Source organism: Lygodium microphyllum, chromosome 1, assembly GCF_053477565.2.
Source record: "Lygodium microphyllum isolate KBCC chromosome 1, Lygodium_microphyllum_v1.1.10, whole genome shotgun sequence".
NCBI lineage: Eukaryota > Viridiplantae > Streptophyta > Polypodiopsida > Schizaeales > Lygodiaceae > Lygodium > Lygodium microphyllum.
Window position 1 is genome coordinate 161,532,398 of NC_141135.1, and position 21,456 is coordinate 161,553,853.

At 43.2% G+C, this 21,456-nt stretch overlaps 1 protein-coding gene across 2 annotated transcripts in view; it reads left to right on the forward strand.

Annotated features, from left to right (window-relative positions):
• Positions 1-3,357: 3,357 nt before the first annotated feature.
• Positions 3,358-21,456, forward strand: part of LOC148041897 (Polynucleotidyl transferase, ribonuclease H-like superfamily protein) — a 60,901-nt gene continuing 42,802 nt past the window's right edge. Inside the window, exons 1-6 of one of the 2 annotated variants that reach the window (XM_087683906.1) lie at positions 3,358-3,598; positions 3,682-3,741; positions 4,012-4,110; positions 4,202-4,335; positions 4,620-4,689; positions 4,784-4,958. In XM_087683906.1, the coding sequence (XP_087540032.1) occupies positions 4,087-4,110; positions 4,202-4,335; positions 4,620-4,689; positions 4,784-4,958 (403 nt within the window). In that variant the 5' untranslated portion in view covers positions 3,358-3,598; positions 3,682-3,741; positions 4,012-4,086. The remainder of the gene's footprint in view (positions 3,599-3,681; positions 3,742-4,011; positions 4,111-4,201; positions 4,336-4,619; positions 4,690-4,783; positions 4,959-21,456) is intronic. The other variant, XM_087683902.1, reaches the window with a different exon arrangement.

Below are 21,456 nucleotides of genomic sequence, written 5' to 3' on the forward strand. Positions count from 1 at the left end.
ACAATAAAATAAGAGCCCTCGTCATGGAAAAGCAAATTCATAGGTATCGTCGTGCCTGCTACATAAGCAAAAGTAACTGCCACGGTAAATGCAAGTATGGATTTTCGTATGTCTCACATGACGATCCCGAATCAACAATAGACCTTGAAACTCAACAATACATCTACTTCCGTCCTAGAGATGAGCACCAAAATGTTGTGCCATATCACCCAAGGTTACTGCTCCTCTGGGGAGCACACATGAATATTTAATGAGTAATAAACTCTTCTATCTCTTACTACCTGCTCAAGTACGCAATGAAGGCGGAATCGATCGAAAAGTTAAACATCCAGACAGAAGATGCCAAGAGACTAGGATTGCAAGACTCGAACTCAAACACAATGTTCATCACGGACTATATGCAAACTAACTTGCTTGCTTTGGACCAAACCCACTAACTAATGAACATGATCGTTCAAAATATCCCTTTCATCAAAGACAACACAATGACATTCACATTACCTCTAGAAGCTTATGAATTCAAAAGTAGCATTGCATCAACATTGATAAAGATGTTACAACTCATGAAAGAGTTTCGAACAATTCCTAATAGTACTCTAACAATAGAACAACAAGCAATCTACAACCACCTCATCGATGTGACATACGGCCTACACATCGTTAGCGGCACACTAGGCAGTGGAAAGAGCTTCATCATACATCACTACAGTTACAACCTCATTGCCAAGAATAAGAGCGTACTCCTGATAGCAAGCACATGAGCAACTACAACTAGACTATGTAGCCTATCCACCATGGTCCACTACTAGTTTTAGATACTAGTACGTGCACATCAATATCTAGTACAACTGCAAGAGACCGACGAACACTACATTGTAATAAGAGAAGTTGACGCAATCATCATTGATGAGATGTCCATATTAATAAGGACAATGTTCAATATAAAAGTGCACCAGATAGTGAGTGTCTGCCAAGGCGTGTTGCTCAGTCCATTCAACAAGAAGCTTGTGATACTACTTGGCAATCTGACACAGTTATTGCCTATCTGCAACCATCAAATCGAGTTTTGTGAACAATGTCACATCACCTTCTCATCATATTGGGCACATGGAAAGTAACACACTCTCTAAACCTCAATTCAACATGCACGTGACTTGCCATTCCTATAGTTTCTACAAGTGATCAAGCATCATTGTCCAACAAAGCGAGAGATATTTGAATGTTTACATCAATGCATGATCGATGAGAAGGATGTCCTAGATTTTGTTGACCAAAAAACAACGATCATATGCACACGTAGGGAAGATGTTCACAACTACAACAAGATGATTCTACATAGCTGAACAGATCCACACCATCAAAGTTCAGACGAATGCAAACAACGAGCCAACATTGCAGACCTGGCTACATGACAAGCACTTCCACGAGATAAAGGAGATAGCAGTTTGGGGTGACTGCAATGATAACTGAGAATATTGACCTCACCATAGGTGCAGCAAATGGTGCAATGTGTAAGATTAATCGTATTGACACATCAAACAACAAAATGATATCAAGAATCTAGGTCATGATCTAATCAACGAACCAACATCTCACCCTGTGGCACAACAACAAGCACCAACGAAATGCATTGAATAGCAAGTGGTACCATAAATCCATATTCTCATTAACACTCACATACGTGATTACCAACTACAAATCGCAAGGAGCCACAGTTAACCAAAAAGCACTTCTACACATAAGAAGCATGTTTCTGCTCGGACTAGTCTACGTAATGCTCTCCTGCATAACCGAAAGAAGAAATTTGGGTATCGTCGGTGGCCTTCCAAATCCATTTGTCTTTGCTCCCCGACACCTTTCTTGACACCATGACTCAAGTAGAGAAACAACATAGCTCAACAAAAAACAAACAAAGATTAAACATAACACATTCCATTACACAACAATCTCGTACGCTTCTTGTAGCAAGTAATAAAGCAATATTCTAAACCTTCTTTTAAACATTGTTTGTTAATATACTAACGTGTTTTCCTAATTTTCTTCTCCTACTAATAATTTTATTAATATACTAATGTGCTTTTCTCATTTTTTCCTTTATAGATATACATTACCCGTTAAGGCAAAGATGGCTTCGGATGAGGTATACATAGTCCAAACAACACCTAGTATGTATAAAAATACAAATATATTACCTTACCTAATCACGTTGACCTATGCATGCAGATGTTCCAGCTATACATTCAAAGCTACATGAATACCCTCAAAGGCATAGTCGACAAACTCAAACTTGAGTACGAAGACTCAATTGACAATCCACTACGAATAAGCATGGCCTAAGCACTTTTTGATCTCAAACATTAAAAAAGGCAAAAATAAAACTGACAATATCAACTTTTATTGCAAAAATGCAGACATAAGCAAACCAAGAAGAAACCAAACTTTTGCCAATGCCAAACTTGTAGCCTCAACCTGCAAGTCCTGCCACCAGCTCAAGTACCACCAAAAGCCACGAGCCAATCCAGAAGCGCCAACACAAAGACAAAAGCAAGTACTTCATTTATAGCATAAGATGTTGGAAAAATGGCAAGGAGTACATAGGACAGATGCCCAACATCGAGAAAAGAATCCAACAACATTGAAGAAATCCCGTCAAGAAAATGAGGAAAGACATAGAAACATTCCAACTGTTCGAGGATAACTTTGAGGTTAACATAGAAGCAACAATCGATAGCATAGACAAGGCTAGGAATTTTGAGCAAGGCACCATCCGTAAGAAAAATGCAATTGGACAGGTTACAACTTATATCGACATCCATCAAGATGTAAAAAGTATTATTTTTTGAAGAGAAGAAACCTCATTTAATATAACGAAAAAAAAGTGAATATTCAAACTCACAATCATTGACTCGAACTAAAGAAGTATACATATTCTCCTTTTGAGATTCCCCATGTATTTAAACAACGCTAAATCTTATCTACAAACATACTTCACTTTAAAACACGTCACATGTCTAAACATTGTTAGTAAAACTACTACATAACAGACATGCAAGAATTGCATATGGAACTTCATACTCCTTTATTTAGTTGAATGTGTCAACCTAGTTGATATTCTCTATTCTTTATTTCTCTCTATATATGTGACAAGACCATAGCCAAGTAGAACTCGTGAAAAATATTTTCAATGCAAATATAAAAGCCATTGATCTTGACTATTTGTAAAGCTTTTCTTAAAATTTGCAAAATTTTTGATTTGATTGTATTAAAATAATCATAAATTCTATAATAATAATAATAATAATAATATTAACATTATTATTCTTCAAATTTAACTATGCACTTGGCACGAAACCCCGTTTTACGTAAACACTCCGACCCCAAACCAATTCTCGGCTCTTGTATCAGGTCGAATTTGACGTAGGCTCGGGCTTGGATTTGTGGGAGAGGAACGACGACGTTGTAATGGCGGAGGCTATTCCTCGCGCCTGACACCAGACAGAGAGAGAGAGAGAGAGAGAGAGAGAGAGAGAGAGAGAGAGAGAGAATGCGTGCAGCTGGAGACGATCAAGTGGGTTACTTTGATGTCTACGGTCCAGAGGTACGTGAGAGCAAGCAAGGACTTACTCCTCAGTGTTTCCTCTTCGAGAAACTCTTTTCGATGTTTTTTGTGCGGCATTGCAGGCCCGGGCAGAAGTTTCCTTCCCAGCCGATGCAGACCTCGGGACAGCCTTAAGTTTAGAGGTAAGTCTTGTCGTACACAGATCAGGCCCTCCCTGGCAATCCTTAATGACCAAAGGCTGTATATTCTCCTCTGTTATTTCGACCAATGTTCATGAAAAACTGAGTTTTACTGTCAAGAGAATCGCAAAAACTGGAAAATAATCCTTAAAACTTTTGGAAAGGAGGTTGTGAAAGTGATAGAGATGCGTGCATTTTAGTTATATCTTTACCAACTACCATTCAAGACTTGGAAAAACATATGAAAATTTTAGTTGAAGATTTTTGTATCAGTTCTCAGAAACGTCTATTGCAAACACTGATTAGGACGTCCAAGGGCTGGTCAGATGGGTCCTCGCAGATGGGACCATGCCAAGCTGGGTGTTTATCAAGGTAAACCTATTACTGTTATTATCATCAAGCAATGACCATGTTGCCAAACGAGCATTCACCTTCTGAGTTTCGTATGGCACCATACATGCAGAACAAGCCTCTTGTCTCGAAGCTCGTTGTGCTGTATCTCCCGTGCCTTGATGCAGCAGTTTACATGTCTCAGTCCAAGCTGTTGAGCAGTTTGTCACAGTTGTGCGGGAAGCCAAGGGCACTAGTTGCCTTGAGGTTGGATTTCTCCTTAATGTGTTAAAAGTAGGTTGACTTGAGTTAGTTAGATGTTCAGCTTGGCGGATAATCTGATGAAAGCCTTGGTGTTGGATTCTGAACATTTTAGCCAACTAAAGGCTTGAACTAGTTAGATATTAAGCTTGGCAACGAAAGTTTAGAGCTTTGCTGTCCTTGAGGTTGCAGTTTAAACTATATGTTTTGTCTCACTACATGTGTTTAAGTCAAATGATAATCTGCACACTTGTATGTTCATTGCAATCTGCAACATTTTCAATTTGCAGTCCAACATCTGATTCAACACAAACTGTCAATGCCTTTTTCACTATAAAGTGCAAGAGATCGGCTGATAAGGTGATTGATTTTTTGCAGATATCCAGCTTCAAATATTTACTTTTGTTCTTCTCCATTTTACAAAGTTAACTTTGGCAAACTTTATCTGGTGCAGAAGCTCCTCTCATCTCAAAAGACAATGGAGATTAAGGAAACAGCCAACTTTGCTGCTTGCAGAAAATCAGCAAAACTGGGGAAAAATGATACCCCAAGGAGAGAGTTGAATGAAGATGATGCATCACTTGACCACACCACTGTTAATGCGGAGGTTGGTGAATCAAAAGGAGGTGGTATGGTTTTTTCACTATGGGAATGTTCTTACATAAGTTGATGCTGTGCCCTTTTTACTTTAAAGAAGGTTTTTTATTAAGGGATTCACCTCTGCATGGTTTATCCATTATTTTTTTCAGTTTTGATTGTTTACTCACTACTGCTGCTATATTCAATTTTCATGAAGCATGACTCATTTTTGGTTGTAGACATGATGTCCTAGGACGTCGTTTTCACTTAGATAAGGTATTGTACTAAGGGATTCACTTATTCATGGTTTATCCATTGTTTTCTTTCGCTCAATTGTTGACTGACTTCTACTGCTGTATGCTATATTTTTATGAAACATCAGTAATTCTTGGCTCTAGGAATGATACCCTAGAAAAAGATTCAAAAGATAGTAGAAATACGCATAAGAGGGTTGCATTGTATCCTTAATGCAAGTGCAATCTATACGTTTTATCATCATCTAGTGAAATCCCTCAAGGCTTGCAAAATTTGGGGGGGGGGATTGTTGAGCCACTAAAATTAGGGTTAGTGGAATAATCCCTATTTTATTCTCCTTAAAACAGCATAAACATCGATTACTAAATATAAATGGCTTTATTTTTGAGCAGTATGACATATGCATAAAAATCCTCTACAAATAGAGTCAATTGCGGGCATCTAGTTATCCCCACATTGATCATTCATCCTTATTTTCAGCCTATAGCTACCCGTCCTCATCCTGTTGCACATACCCCATATTGTAGTTGTTGCCACACAACTGGAAGATATTGTTAAGTTGGAGGAACTTTTAGTTGTCGTGCAGCCTGCCATGTCATCAGCTTTTGGAGAGCTTTCTGCTGTGTTTTAAGGCTGCTACTGCTGCATTTTGTGCCAGACACCCTATGACCTGCTGTGTGATCTTTTGCATGCGTGGATTGCTGTGTTTTTAGTCCTACTACTTGTGTTTTGCTGATCCATTGCTTGTTTGATATCTATCACATTGAAATTCTCATCATCCTTCCATTCGTAGACACATGGTCAGTCTAAGGAAGCAAATTTCATAGTATCAGATCTTTTGAGGTGCTATGTTTTAGACAACATGACAAAATGGAAGCAATATTTGCCCTCGGTTGAGTTTGCTTACAATAACACAGTGCATATTTCCACGGGCAAAGCTCCATTTGAGGTGGTTGAGGGTGGCAAGAAGGTACCACCTATTTTGTAAACTAAGGGTAAGATCTTTGAGGCTGACAGTTATGTGAAAAACTTGGATGCAGTCTATGCAAAGATAAAGTATGCACTCAGAGATCACAGGAGAAGCAAAAGAGAGCAATTGATCATCACAGACGTACTTTGCAGTTGGGTCATACTAGGGACTAGCATTAGTTAATTAATTAATGTCAGTCTAAGGGTCAATAGAGGTTGGGAACCACTCTAGGTTGCAAATGGCCTAGCCAATTTAATTATGGATGGGCACATTTAATTTTGGGCAAGGTCAGAAGGATTGAAATTAATTTTCAGGATTATTTAATTTTGAAAATTAATTAAATGGCTAGATAATGTTGAAAAATGGGTTTAGAAGGCTGCCACTTGGCAAAAATGCCCATGCAAATTAGGAAAACGTTTTTGGTGGTTGGGTCTTAGCCATTCAATTAGTTTACAACTTGGGAGAGGGAGAGGGAGAGAGAGAGAGAGCTGCTTATCCATTTTTTGATCAGAGAACAAGGATTTGTTGTAGAAGATAGCCATTTGGGGGCTTCAACAGGCAGGGGATAGTAGGGAGTCACCTTCCAGGGGCCGGCAACAACATTGCTGATTAGGTGACATCATTGGAGGTGCTTGGTAGTAGGTGATTGCATTAAATGCAGGTTGGAGCAGGCAATAGGTAGAAATTAGGATTTTCTCATGAAGAAAATCAGATTTCTCTCTCATCTTGGCTTTCTCTCCTTCTCCAACCCATTCTTAGGAGATCTTAGCATTTCTCGACCATTTTGTGTACATCTCAGCCAAATTTGGTGGGCAATAGAGAGATCTTTGCTGTAAACCTTAAATTTTTGCAGAAATTAGGGTTTGACAGCCACCTCGGGACCCATGTCAATTGGTGAAGGCATCGTACACTGAATATAGCACCTAAAATTTGTGTAATTGCTAGGGAATTTAGATGCTAGTGCATTCATTGTAATTTCGGGTAATATTTGGCCAGTTGGTGGTTCCATTTGTGTAAGTCTTGGGTGAAAAGTCAAGGGGCAATTGGCCCGAATCGGTTGCTAGCTGTTGCTACAGCAAAAAGGGCTTTTGGATCAGTAAGAGAGATTGTGAATCTGAGCTTGTACTCATTCCATTAGCAATCAAGTTAAAGAAATACCGAAAAGGGCGCCAGTTTTGGGACCAATAGGGTGCCCAATGTCTGCTATTATCAAGGTAATTTGTGCATTTTAAGTTATATTCATTTGTTGATTGCTGTAATTTAGTGCTTAATTAAGGAATTACCACCCTTTCCAAGGAGGGCTGGTTTCATGGTTCCATTGCTAGGACACCACTCAATCCCTTGATTTGGTGGGCCTGAAGCACTTGATTGCAAGCCAAAGCTTTGTGCTAGTGCTGATTTTTTCTCTCAGCTGAGTGAGTTTCATGACCCTATATCTATTTTGCTTTATGAGAGTCTATGCTCGAGGGAGAAGGAAGATAGCTAACATATGGGCTGATAGTATCAAGAAGGGGTCGGTGGTATCTTCCAACAAGAAGGTAGGTTATTGCTACACTCATGGAAAGTGGGGTAACATTTACAAAGAATGTCTAAAGATGGCCAGCCAATCCAAAGAGAAGGGCAATGAGAACAACTTGCCATCTCACTTTGCCTTTGATTCACAAAGAACCAATTGTCAGAAGTGGAGCAGCGGTGGAAGCATAAACATGTGCTGAAATAAACTGCTGAAACACAAGACAAAAAGAGAAAGTAAGAACACGATACAGATGAGAACTCAGATGTATGCACGGGAAATGGAATCCATATATCTGAACACGAGACAGTCGCATACAACAGTGAGTCACTGGCTGCGTGGGCACTGGCACTGGCTCTGGCTTTGGCTCCTCTCTCCACAGAGTCTGCAAATGGTGAAGATGATGATACTGACTGAGGAGGAGCACTGAGTATAAATAGGTTGAAAAAGTGGGGAGCAATAATGCTGGTCGGACAGCATTAATGCTGGCCGACTGGTGCATAAAAATGCTCCACTGGCATAAAATGCCACACCAGAAAAAAGCCTAAAATACCTAAAAAAAATGCCCAGCCCAGATCAAGCTCAGACTTACACATGAGCTGACAAATACTCTGCTAACACCCTCTCTCAGATCATGGGTGATCTGATACAATACAATAGTACAATGAAAAGGGATCAGAAACTATACAACATAGAACCACCAAGTAGAACCATGGATACCCAAGCAGTGGGTGATCAAGCCACCACCAAGGTGCATCGGAGAGAACCTGATGTCGATGTCGATCGTACCAAACACCTAAAAATAGAGAAGATCGTAGCATGTCTCTGTGTCCATCACCAATGTCTCGCAGTAGCATACAAGACCAGCCTGTCAAAAATGCCCCTGAACATAGGTGACCATGGATTCCCCGCCTTTGGCCAGACCGCCAAAATGTCCCCTCATGTGAGCTCCATACGAAAGCCTCCCGCTCTCTGTCAGATAACCAGCTCAGCACGAACCTGGATGTCAATCCCAGCTCCAGGATTTGATTCCGCCAGACTGAAGTCGATGCGTCAGGGACGTCCCTCTCTGGAACCTGTGCACCTGTATAAAAGTATAGATGAGGCGCGGCTGCCCCATCTTAACACTCGCTCACACTCCCTCTCTGGCACAAGAGAGTCGTGAGGGATGACCTCATCACCACCACTAGAAAGCAGCCGAGGAAGGGGCCACCAAGCCCTTCCCACGATCCGAAGAAGAGGATCCCTTCCGCGCCTTGGACTTCACCTTGGTCGGAGGATTGGAGTCGGAATTTGATGGAGGAGAGGACTCATCGGTAGAGTCAACATCCCGCTTCGGCTTCTGCTCCTTCTTTCTGGAAGCTGTTACCTTCTTGCAGTCCTTCCGCAAATGTCCCTTCTTGCCACAGTGGTAACACTGGGCCTTCGACTTCTTCTTCCCGTCACCCCTCTCTGAAGCTACATAAGCCTCGCCTCCATAATGTGCCGGAAGCCGCCCCTGTAATCTCAAGGATGTCTCATGCTCAAGAAGCATCGAGGTCATATGTGTAAAACTGACAGGAGTCGATGATGTCTGCGCCCGCAAAGCATTGGCCACTCCATCAAACTCCGGGGGGAGCTTGTAGAGGACCGTCCCGACGAGATGCGCCTCGGGAAGAGCAGATTGCATGTGCCGAAGCTGGTCCTGGACCTGCGTAACACGAAGAAGAAAAGACTGAATAGTATCTTTCGGCGCAAACTTCATCTGCTGGAGCTGGCCATAAAGTGTGACTGGCCGCATGGTGGAAGGTGCCTCGTACATCTGCTGCAACTCCTGCCATACTTCAGGAGATGTCCTACAGGAGGTAACCGCCGGTAAGACCGCTTTAGAAATACACCGAAGCAACGCCGAGTAAGCACGGGCATCGTCCGAGTCCCGTGTGAGCACCGCTTCCTCATGGTTGTCCTCATCAAAGTCTTCAGGAAGAGGAAAAGGATGGAGAGGTCGAGGAATAGCGCCACAGACGATGTGCCATAACTGCTTCTGCACAAACCAAGCTTTCATGACAGCACTCCATGTGAGATAATCAGGTCCATGTAACTTATCATCAGTGGAAGTGCACGGAGGAGCCATATGGAGAGGATAAGAAGAGAAGTAGAGAAGAGATGGAATTGAGAGAGGAAACACAGCCAAAACACAAGCACAGACTGCAGAAAATGAGAGTTCACATGCAATATAACCCAAAATCTGATCAATACAAGACAAAATCTGCGGCAGTAAGTTAAAAAATCAGTCAAAAACTGCCAAAAACAGCAAAAACGGCCTGAATTAACAGTCATCCAGCCACGAGAGATGCGGAATCAGCAAAATGCAGGCTGTAAACTGGAGAAAAACAGGTAGAAAACTGTCGCCAGCAGCTGCAGATGAAAAACGCAGGCAGTAGAGGGTGCGTAGGCAGCAGGCGATGGCAAAACTGCAAAAAACACAGGCTGTGCGTAGGTAGCAGGCGATGGCAAAACTGCAAAAAACGCAGGCTGAAAACAGCCCCAAAACAGGTCGCCTGGCTGCGACAGCAGTCGTCTGATCAGCAGGGGTACAAAACAGTCCTGAAATCAGCAATAAAACACAGCAGAAACACACATCCTGAAAACTGATACCATGTCAGAAGTGGAGCAACGGTGGAAGCATAAACATGTGCTGAAATAAACTGCTGAAACACAAGACAAAAAGAGAAAGAAAGAACACGATACAGATGAGAACTCAGATGTATGCACGGGAAATGGAATCCATATATCTGAACACGAGACAGTCGCATACAAGAGTGAGTCACTGGCTGCGTGGGCACTGGCACTGGCTCTGGCTCTGGCTCCTCTCTCCACAGAGTCTGCAAATGGTGAAGATGATGATACTGACTGAGGAGGAGCACTGAGTATAAATAGGCTGAAAAAGTGGGGAGTAATAATGCTGGTCGGACAGCATTAATGCTGGCCGACTGGTGCATAAAAATGCTCCACTGGCATAAAATGCCACACCAGAAAAAAGCCTAAAATACCTAAAAAAAATGCCCAGCCCAGATCAAGCTCAAACTCACACATGAGCTGACAAATACTCTGCTAACACCAATCCATCCACAATGGGTCATGAAGATTGTTTCTAGTGTTGATGCACACCCTCACATGCTCCTAGCCAGTGAGGGGCAAGTGCAAGAATAAAGAGAGGGTATATTAATACTCTTTCATGTTCTGGTTGACTTGATATTTATTGTCTAGTTTGCACGTTCTAGCACAACAATTCATGAACCAAAAACCTTGGGTTGTATGCACATTCACAAATCAAAAGCTAGGACAAGACTACAAGCATTTCTAGCTCCAAGTTATGATTGGATGCTGATAAAGTGTTCATGTGATCTAACATTACAGGATCCACTTTAGTAGATGCATCTACTTGTCGGAACAAGCTATCCATGGAGCTTGTGTCACTACAATTGATGCATCAATGACTACTTTGTTAGTCAAACTTTAAAAAAGGATTGTGGCATTAAAGGGCTTCTTCTGTAGGGCACACCGATGGGTATGAAGTCCTAACAATACTCACATGGTGAATCTTAGGTGTTCTTGTTCCTTGCTTCCTCATCTATGCTTTAAGAGAGGATGTTGAAAGTTGACCAACCACCCACCTACTTTATGGCCAGTCTCTTTTTATTTATTTGTTGATCATTCGTCCCTTTTGCCAACAAACCACATTCATACAACTACACATGCATATTCACACGGAAAGAGGGAGTTTGTCAAGTGTGAGAGTTGGCATTTTATTGTTGAACTCTTGATTCTAATACATGATTCCCATCCTAGTGTGCTCTAGGTCTTATACCTATGTTTGTGTGTTTTTATCTCTTTCAGTTTTCAACTGAATATTGCACTTTCAACAAATGCTTTCTTCCAATCCTTTGGGCACATATGCATACCAAACTATGAAGAAATGGTATGGCAAACATTGAGTAATGCAAGATGTACAACAACAAGAACAAGATCTGTAGAATGTCAAATAAAAACGATTAAATGAGGTTATGAACAATGCAATGAGAAGGTCCTCAAGCCTCCCTTCTCAAGGACTAGGCAAAGGTGAATGAGACTAATGTCCGAGTGTGTTGTACTTGTGATGGATCCTAAAACATATTAACAACAATCATCCAGGTTGATGATGATGTGAGCAGTAGCTGAGGGAGTAGAACGTGTAGATCTAAAATAAGCATTACATGCTGAATTAGCCTCGTAAAAGCCCCAAAAATGCTTAATTAATGAAAAATCTAAATCGGGGAGCAGTTTGAGAGAGTATAAATCAAGGAGATGTTGGAGGTCCCGAAACTTTCTATAAAAAGGCAGGATGCCCTCCATTCAGCCCAATCTCGTTTTTGCAGGTTTCATGCCCTCTAGCTTCATTACCCACACCCTGTTTGGAGATGACATCTCAGCCAAGGCTGCCCGACCTTTTCTACACCCATCCGGGGCCTGTTTCCAGCCTTCATCGCATAGTCCACACCTTCTACAGCTGTTGTTCAGCCCTAATTGTTGCTGCTGTCCATACACTTGCTGTCGCCGACTGCCACATGGCACTCTACTATTGTGTTTGTACCTGCTCGCTACCGCCCTACTGAGTCGACTGCAGAATTTCCTGCATTTGCTGCAGCAGGCTGCCACATCATCATCCTGATCTGCACTGCAGGCTGCTGTACAGGCTGCCACATCATCAGATATCGCTGTGTTGACTGTTTTTCTCTCTCCCCCATGTCTCATTGATCTAGCACATCATCTGCTGTGTTTGCTGCTGTCCAACATCTTTGAGGCTGCCTTGCTGCGTTTCAGGATCTCTCAAGAGTATATCACTCTCTAGCTCATTACCTCTGTGCCTCGGTCTCCAAGACACGAGAGTTAAGGGTACAGTTTTCATTCAGTGCATGTTTTGTTTGTTGCATGAGCATTGAATATTCAATATTCATCCATTCATTCAGATCTTCATTGTGTTCATTGTCTCTAAGTCACCCTAACCCTAATTGTGTTTTGTTGAGTTTATGCTTTGTTGTAGTTTTCATTTATGTTTCTACCTTAGGGTATTTCTTCACATGGTATCAGAGTAAGGTTCTCTTCCATGAAACCTTGGCCTTTGATCTAAAAGCCCTTCGAATGAAGCAAGAACAATAGGAGGGCAAGACGAATTCAAACACATCTTCACCACATCATCATGATGCTCCCGAGCCTAGCACATCAAGACATGAAACGGAGTTGGCTTCATAGCTTGCTTCTCCAACTTCCAACATGGTTGAAGAGTCTTCGGACTATGGAGTCCATAGACCATAAGAGATCTCACGAGCCGAATACGATCTCATCCTCATGTATCGAGCTCAACAACAAATTGAAAGTAAATTTGAGCCTAGCACATCAAGACATGAAACGGAGTTGGCTTCATAGCTTGCTTCTCCAACTTTCAACATGGTCGAAGAGTCTTCGGACTACCATGGAGTCCATAGACCATAAGAGATCTCACGAGCCGAATACGATCTCATCCTCATGTATCGAGCTCAACAACAAATTGAAAGTAAATTTGAGTTTTTCCCTTAAGATTCAATGCACCGGTCTAACGATTTTGCAAGAAGGACAGAAGCTCCACAAAGAATTGGCCATCTTGATGTGGAAATTGGCATGGAGTACAAACCATTTTCCTCTCTAGTACCATTATCTCCATTTCCATCTCTACCTTTTTCATCTTTTCCATATATATCTACTTCCACCCATCCCAACCATTGGTTCCGCTGCACCCTCCTTTCTGTTAGCAGTCACGTTTGTCATGCCTTGTCATCTCCTGCCTGTGAGCCTCAGTCCGAGTCAGATGAGGACTTTAGGAGCTCTGACGTGTCTATCACTTGTTTTGACGGAGGAGGTAGCTCATTCTAGAGCACTCAGTTTATTGCATTTCAGTGCATTTTCTCCTCCAGTCGAGATTTTATGTGCATTTCCCGGGGCTGTTTCTGCATTCTTCAGCCTGCCTCACCTGCCGGACATTGTCCACCCTTTCCGGATTTTTCTGAGCATTCTTGGCATTTTTACCAGCATTAAATGCTGGTCGGACATATTTATGGCCTCAAATTTCAGGTCGGCCAGTTTTTGGGTTTTTTGGCTATTTATAGCCATTTCCCACTTGGCAGTCAGTTGTATTATCATCTTCCCTCCTTCCTTGGCAGGTGCACACTCCGACTCCGTCATCTTCCTCCGTCTTCGGTGCTGCCATCATCATCAGCCTGATCTGGTGCCCTCACTGACGCTTCGGGCTGCGTGAAGGGACTGATCAGTCCACAGTTTTGTATTCAGCATTCATTACAGTCAGTGCAGATTTTCTTCCTTCATTTTCTGCTGTCTCTCTCTCCTCCTCTGTGTTCGTGTTCTTCTTCCGTTGCGCACTCTCACATGGTATCATCGCCTGATTGAGAGCACGGAGGACATACCTTCTGGAGAGATATACCTTACTGCTGCTGCCATCTGATCAACAACTGCCCAGGCGACTTCTTCTGGAGGCTTTTCAGCCTACGTTTTCTGTCCACGCTGTCTACAGAGGCTGCCACGTCATCCAGCGACCCAACAACCCTGCGTTTTCCACCAGGCTGTCCCTCCTGCTGGGCGACTCATCTACAGCCTGCGTTTTGCTGTTCTGCTGGTCGCTTCCACTCCAGGCGGCACATTTCCTGCTGGCGACTCCTTTCCTGGCTGTTTCCTGGTGCTGGTGGTCTCTTTTCTGGTGATCGTCATCAGTTATCTTTGCGTTTTGCAGATCTAGGTGTTTGTAGGCTTTCTCAGCCTACGTCTTGGTGGTTGGTGACCAAACTGCTGGTCATACTTCGACATCGGCACAATTTTCTTTGGTATTTTGCAGATTGGAAGATGTCTTCTCATCAGTTTACAGGCTTTGATGACTCAGATGACGAGCTTTTGTCTCAACACTCATCTGAACGGAGGCGTGATTTCTATCACGAGGACCGTCGTCCGGAGTCTATTCCTCTTTCCCATTCCCCTTCTATTCATGTATCTCGGCGATCCCCTTCTAGTGGGCCGAAGATGCAGCCTTTGGTACCCCCTATACAGGTACCCGTACTTCCTCAGCTGCCCAAAGAGGACCGGTTGGATGGCTCCAACTTTTCTCTATGGTCCTACAAGGTGGAGTGTATCTTGGACTCCTTCGATCTTTGGGAGCTTGTTTCTGTTCCTATTCCCCGGCCTCAGGTGGATCCCGCAGATGGGACATCTATGGATCGTGCAGTCTTATGGGATCGGCTTAATTCTAGAGCCATATCCTTCCTCTTTCTGAGTTTGCAGGATTCTGTCCTTATTCATGTTCACAGGTTGAAGACTGCAGCAGACGTGTGGAGAAAGCTTGTGTCTCTCTATCAACAGAAGATGTTTGCCCACCGGATATCTCTCGAAAAGAAGTTGCGGATGCTCGCTATTGATGATAGTCCTTCCATGAAGGACCACATCAACAGATTACAGGATATGAGGGATGAGCTTGCATCCCTCGGTCGGACGATATCTTCTGAAGACATGGCTATGATTCTTTTGACTCAGCTGCCATCGCCTCGGTTTGATGTCTTCTACACCAGCCTTCTTACATCGAGGACCCGTGAGAAGCTTCTATGGAAGGAGCTATCCCCGCTTGTCTTGGAGCATGACGAGCGACTCAGAGAGGTCAGTGCTAGTGGATCCGACTCCACTAGAGCCTTTGTTGCAGGTTCGGGAGGACAGAAGAAGAAGGAGACGAAGTCAAAGGCTAAGAAGAAGGACAGTTCTTCAGGCTCTGACTCAGATTCAGAGAGACCGAAGTGCCCACATTGTGGGAAAGGGACACATCTAGAGGAGAAATGTTGGAAGAAGTACCCTCACCTTCGTCCGGGAGCGAAGGGTGGATCTACATCGGAGCCTTCTTCTACCTCTACACCAGCTGTTACCCATGAGTCAGTGTTCCTTCATATCCATGCTTTGGAGGAGGATCCTTCTTCCGTGGCTGCAGTGTCTTCTGCGCAGCCTTGGTTAGTGGACAGTGGTGCTTCGAGTCATATGACTCCCCGAGGTGATTTGTTACAGGATCTCCGTCCATCAGAGGGTTCAGTCACTGTTGGTGATATTTTATCGGTGCCTATTAGTGGTGTTGGCACATTGCCTTTGTTTACCGACCAACCTTCGAGCTCCTTTTCACAGGCCCTACATGTTCCGGATTTGGGCCTTCCCCTCCTCTCAGTTTATGGCCTTACGAGGCTTGGCACACGAGTGATCTTCACCGAGCATGCCGTTGTTATTGAGGATTCTCTTACAGGAGCTGTCTTATCTACAGGTTGGCAGGAGAGCGGGCTTTACAGGTTCCATTCCCCTTCTTTGATGCAGGGTCCTCCGAGGCAGTCTATTGCTACACCCGTTCCCGCTTGTGTACCTTCTATTCCACAGGTTCCTTCCCATCCCCCACCCTCTCCTCCGGTGGTTCCCTCGTACCCCCCATCCCTTTCAAAGGGGGACGATCTCGGTGATGCGGCTGTGGATTCCCTGGCCCCTAGTGTTTTAGAGGGGGATTCCCAGGATCGTGAGGAGCTCCTTCAGCAGCAGTCTACATCGACAGACTTCATCGACCTTGGCATTCCTCTTGCCACCCCAGGATCTGTTTCTCCCTTGGCCTTCAGCCACATCCAGGATCTGAGAGGGGGTGTTAGCAGTCATGTTTGTCATGCCTTGTCATCTCCTGCCTGTGAGCCTCAGTCCGAGTCAGATGAGGACTTTAGGAGCTCTGACGTGTCTATCACTTGTTTTGACGGAGGAGGTAGCTCATTCTAGAGCACTCAGTTTATTGCATTTCAGTGCATTTTCTCCTCCAGTCGGGATTTTATGTGCATTTCCCGGGGCAGTTTTTGCATTCTTCAGCCTGTCTCACCTGCCGGACATTGTCCACCCTTTTCGGATTTTTCTGAGCATTCCTGGCATTTTTACCAGCATTAAATGCTGGTCGGATCAGCATTAGATGCTGGTCGGACATATTTATGGCCTCAAATTTCAGGTCGGCCAGTTTTTGGGTTTTTTGGCTATTTATAGCCATTTCCCACTTGGCAGTCAGTTGTATTATCATCTTCCCTCCTTCCTTGGCAGGTGCACACTCCGACTCCGTCATCTTCCTCCGTCTTCGGTGCTGCCATCATCATCAGCCTGATCTGGTGCCCTCACTGACGCTTCGGGTTGCGTGAAGGGACTGATTAGTCCACAGTTTTGTATTCAGCATTCATTACAGTCAGTGCAGATTTTCTTCCTTCATTTTCTGCTGTCTCTCTCTCCTCCTCTGTGTTCGTGTTCTTCTTCCGTTGCGCACTCTCACACTTTCAACCTCCATTAAGCGCACCTTTCATGTCTTCACACATCACACCAAGAGGTCCTTCATCCTTAGGCACAACCTTTAGGATCTTGTCTTTTCCTCAGTTGAGTAGTATCTCCATGATGGAGATTCATCCTCTTGTACACACACTTTCGGGTTTTTTACGGCTTGAGAATGCTACCCAACCATCACCAAGTGTGGATCAATTGATACCACAATTTGCCTCCATGGCATTACCTAGTGGGCCTCCACCTCCACTAGTACTTTATGGAAAAATTCATGTTCTAATGCCTCCGTATCAATCGGCATCCATTGGACATTTTCAAGCTATTTCTATCTACCCGTTTGCTCCACCTCCTTCTTATCTCCCTTCACCACCTCCTTATCCATCTAATTGCACTTATTCAACACCTCATGGTTCTTCCTCCTAATCAACCAAACATGCCTTCAATGATAAGACTCATTTTTAACGGGTCAAACTTGACTACTTGGTCAAATCTGATGCGACATGTCCTTGACTCACATAACCTAAGGGATCTTGTGCAAGGGTTGGAATCCCAAATCCGTACTTGTTCCATACAAGGTCCTCTACTCATGGAAGGCTAGAAATGCCTCCACTATTGTCGAGCTGATCAAGGGTCTATTACTTGAAGTTCATTCACAGCTTCAACATTTTGTCTTAGCATCTGAGCGGTGGGCACATTTGACTGACCACTATGCAGCTTGTGATAGGATCCATCCCATCAATTTGAATCATGAGCTTGAAATCTTTAAAATCATTGGTTGGGATGACTTGAAAGAAAGTCAAGTTGGTTGAGTATCGACGCCTTCTCACCCTACCATGGGGGCTCCCAGATCCTCATACGATCAAGTCACATTGTTTCTAAACAAGTTGCCAAGGAAATACTTTCATTTTGTGCAACAAGTGATCCATCCCATCAATTTGAATCATGAGCTTGAAATCTTTAAAATCATTGGTTGGGATGACTTGAAAGAAAGTCAAGTTGGTTGAGTATCGGCGCCTTCTCACCCTACCATGGGGGCTCCCAGATCCTCATACGATCAAGTCACATTGTTTCTAAACAAGTTGCCAAGGAAATACTTTCATTTTGTGCAACAAGTGATCTCACAGTCCACTATGCCCACATTCTATAAATTTGAGTGTTAGCTACTATGTTATGCTTAGTTATTTGATCAATTTCATAATTTGACCTATACAAAGGGAGCTCTTGTTGCTTCTCAGAAGGACAGCAAGGGAAGGGTAAACGAAATAAAAATTCTAATCAAAATCAAAAGGGTGAACAAAATCAAAATTCCAAGCAAAATCAAGCTAGCAAGACCCTAGGAAACTCCCGGTATATCTAAAACCGGGGTGGTAGAATATACTGAAGAAAAATCAGTAGTATCAACATTGTCAAAAGGCTGGCCACTTTGACGGTAGTATCGATCAAAGGCAAGAGGCACAACACCAAAAGCTAAGACTCAACCCTTGCCCCTCAGTTGGGCAACCCCCAATAAGGGAAGTAGGGTGGTAGTAATTCTTAACACGGGGAATGGCGAGGCCAGACCCACACTGCCGCTAGTAGCTATCACAGTCAATAACGTTCTCAACACCAAGGGCTTGTTTGATTGGTCTGTAGATGCCCACATTGTCTCCATAGAGACATTTAATGATGCGAGTCTCGTCCATATGTATGAGTTGCCTTTTGACGAGGTGACTACAAAGGCCCACTCGTCACAACCAAGTACTTCGGCCACTCCTTGGATTGTGGACATTGGAGCTACTCATCATATGCCCCCATCAAGGACGTTTTCATTTCTTGAGCCTTTGCCGTTAGGCAAGTCTGAGTTGGGAATAACTCCTCGGTCAAGATTTAGGTTGATGGTAACGTTACGTCGTCAGTGTCGCCAAGCCTAGATCGTGCTACATTGGATGATGTATACTATGTCCCCCAACTTGGGGTGAACTTGTTATCTGTTTAGTAGCTTTGTCGCTTGGGTTAAGCAGTCTTCTTCATAATGAGTGCAATCGAGGTCCTTGACTCTTAAATTCACTCAGTGATTGCTCACAGTGAGACACAGCCTAGTGGGGTGTACCACATGACAGTTTCTTTTCGAGCCGACAATCAAGGGCTCTCACTTCCACCACTTCCAAGCATTAACCATTGCACGGGAGCCTACGAGCATTGAGCTTCTTTTGCATTTTCACTTAGAAAATCTTGGACACGACTCTCTTTATGAGTTGTCACGTTGACAAATGATTGATGGCCTTCCACGCCTGAAGGTAACACGGGACATCTGTAAAGCTTGTCAACTCGGGAACCAACATCGTGCCCCATTCGCTCAACAGACTTTACATAGAGTTGAGGCAGCTCTTAGATTGATTCATGTTGATCTTTGTGGACCGACATCCACCGCCGCCTTTAACGACACACTGTATTTCTTTTTTAGCATTTCTTACCAGCTTATCTCTACCAACTCCCCTTCACAGAATGGAGTTGTAGAGCGTAGGAAACGGACCATCATAAACATGGCACACTCTATGCTTTTCACATTAGAGCTCCCTGAGCACCTTTGGATCGAGGCTTTTAACACTTCGATGTACATCCTCAACCTGTGCTCGACTGGAGATGTTTCTTAAAGGACTTTGTATGAGGCAATTTTTAGCTCTTAGCCTGTAGTTTTCCACTTTAGAGTCTTTGGGAGTGGTGCTTACATGCACACCCCTAATGATAAGATAGGCAAGCTAACTTCCTGAGCTAATCTCTTGATTTTTGTAGAATACTCTTTCAAAGCAAAAGCGTAGATTCTCAGACAAACAAGGTGATCATTAAGAGAGATGTAGTGTTTAATAAAAGGGACATTGTGTAGTTTTTTGCACCAAACTTAGAGCCCTTTCCTCACATTATTCCCTTAGAGATAGTGCCTTTTGAGCTAAGTCTATTGCCTGCTCTGGTAGCAGGATTGTTAGTTCATGTGTGAATCTTTGCATGCTAGATAGACTAGGCATTTTAGTTAGTATTTTAGGCATTATTTTAGTGATTTTTGTGTGGCATTTTAGGCTAGTCAACCAGCATTAAATGTTGACCGACCAGCAGCCTTATTTGGCATATTTTGGGCCTATTTATTCAATGGCTCCTCCCATTCAGTCATCATCATTCTTGAGGTGGTCTTCCTGTTGGAGAACGGATGCAGTACTGGTGCCCACACAGCCAATGACTCACTGTTGTATGTGTTGTTCTCGTGTTTGGTATATGGATTCCATTTCTTGAGCACATCTCTAAGTTCTCTTGTTTTGTAGTGTTCTTCTGTTTTCTCTCTTTTGTCTTGTGTTCAGCAGTTTATTTTAGAACTTGTCTATGCTTCCATTGTTGCACTACTTCTGACATGGTATCTGATTGTAGGATCTAGGTTCTTGCTGTGATTTTTCTACTGATTACAGGTCTTTCTTTCCCCTGCTGATCAGGCCTGTGTTTTTTAGACTAGCAATCTGTGTTTTCAGCATGTGCTTAGATTCCAATCCGCAACCATCGGTTGCTGCATTAAATGCTCCATCAGCATGTGTTTTTCATTTTCTACCCCTAATTGTGCTTGAGCAATTATTTATACATGCTGTTTTTGGTGTTTTTGGTAGTTTTTACTGTTTTTTTCTTCATTTTGCAGCAGTGGCCTTTGTTTTTTATTAGATTTTTGGTTACATTGCATGTAAACTCTCATTGTCTGAAGTCTTAGCTGTTGGTTTGGCTGTATTCCCTCTCCGTATAGCTTCTACTTTCTATCTTCTCTTCTTATCCTCTCTCTATGTCTCCTTCGTGCACTTCTACAGATAATAAGTTACATGGACCTAACTATCTTACATGGAATTCTGTGATGAAAGCTTGGTTTGTGTAGAAGCAGATTTGGTACATTGTCAATGGAGCTATTTCTTGGCCTCAACGTTCTTTTGCTTTTCTCGATGATTTTGATAAGGACAGCCATGAGAAAGTTGTGCTTACATGGGATTCAAACGATGCGTGTGCGTATTTTGCACTGTTTCGGTGTATTTCTAAAGATCTACAGGCGGTTACCTCTTGCAAGACATTACCATCAATATGGTGTTGTACGAGGCACTTTCCCCATGTATGCTATGACCCTTTATGGAGAGCTTTAGTAGATGAAGTTTGAGTCGAAGGATACCATTCAATCATTTTTGCTTTGTGCTACATAGATATAGAACCAACTTCGACTCATGCAGTCTACCTTTTACGAGGCATATCTAGTGGGAACGGTACTCCACAAGCTCCCCTCGGAGTTTGGAGTGGCGAATGCTTTGAGAACACAGACATCATCTACACGTGTGAGCTTTATATATATGTCCTTGATTTTGCTTGAGCATGAGGCATCTTTGCATTAATAGAGGAGACTTTCGTCTCATTATGGAGGTTCTAGTGAGACCTT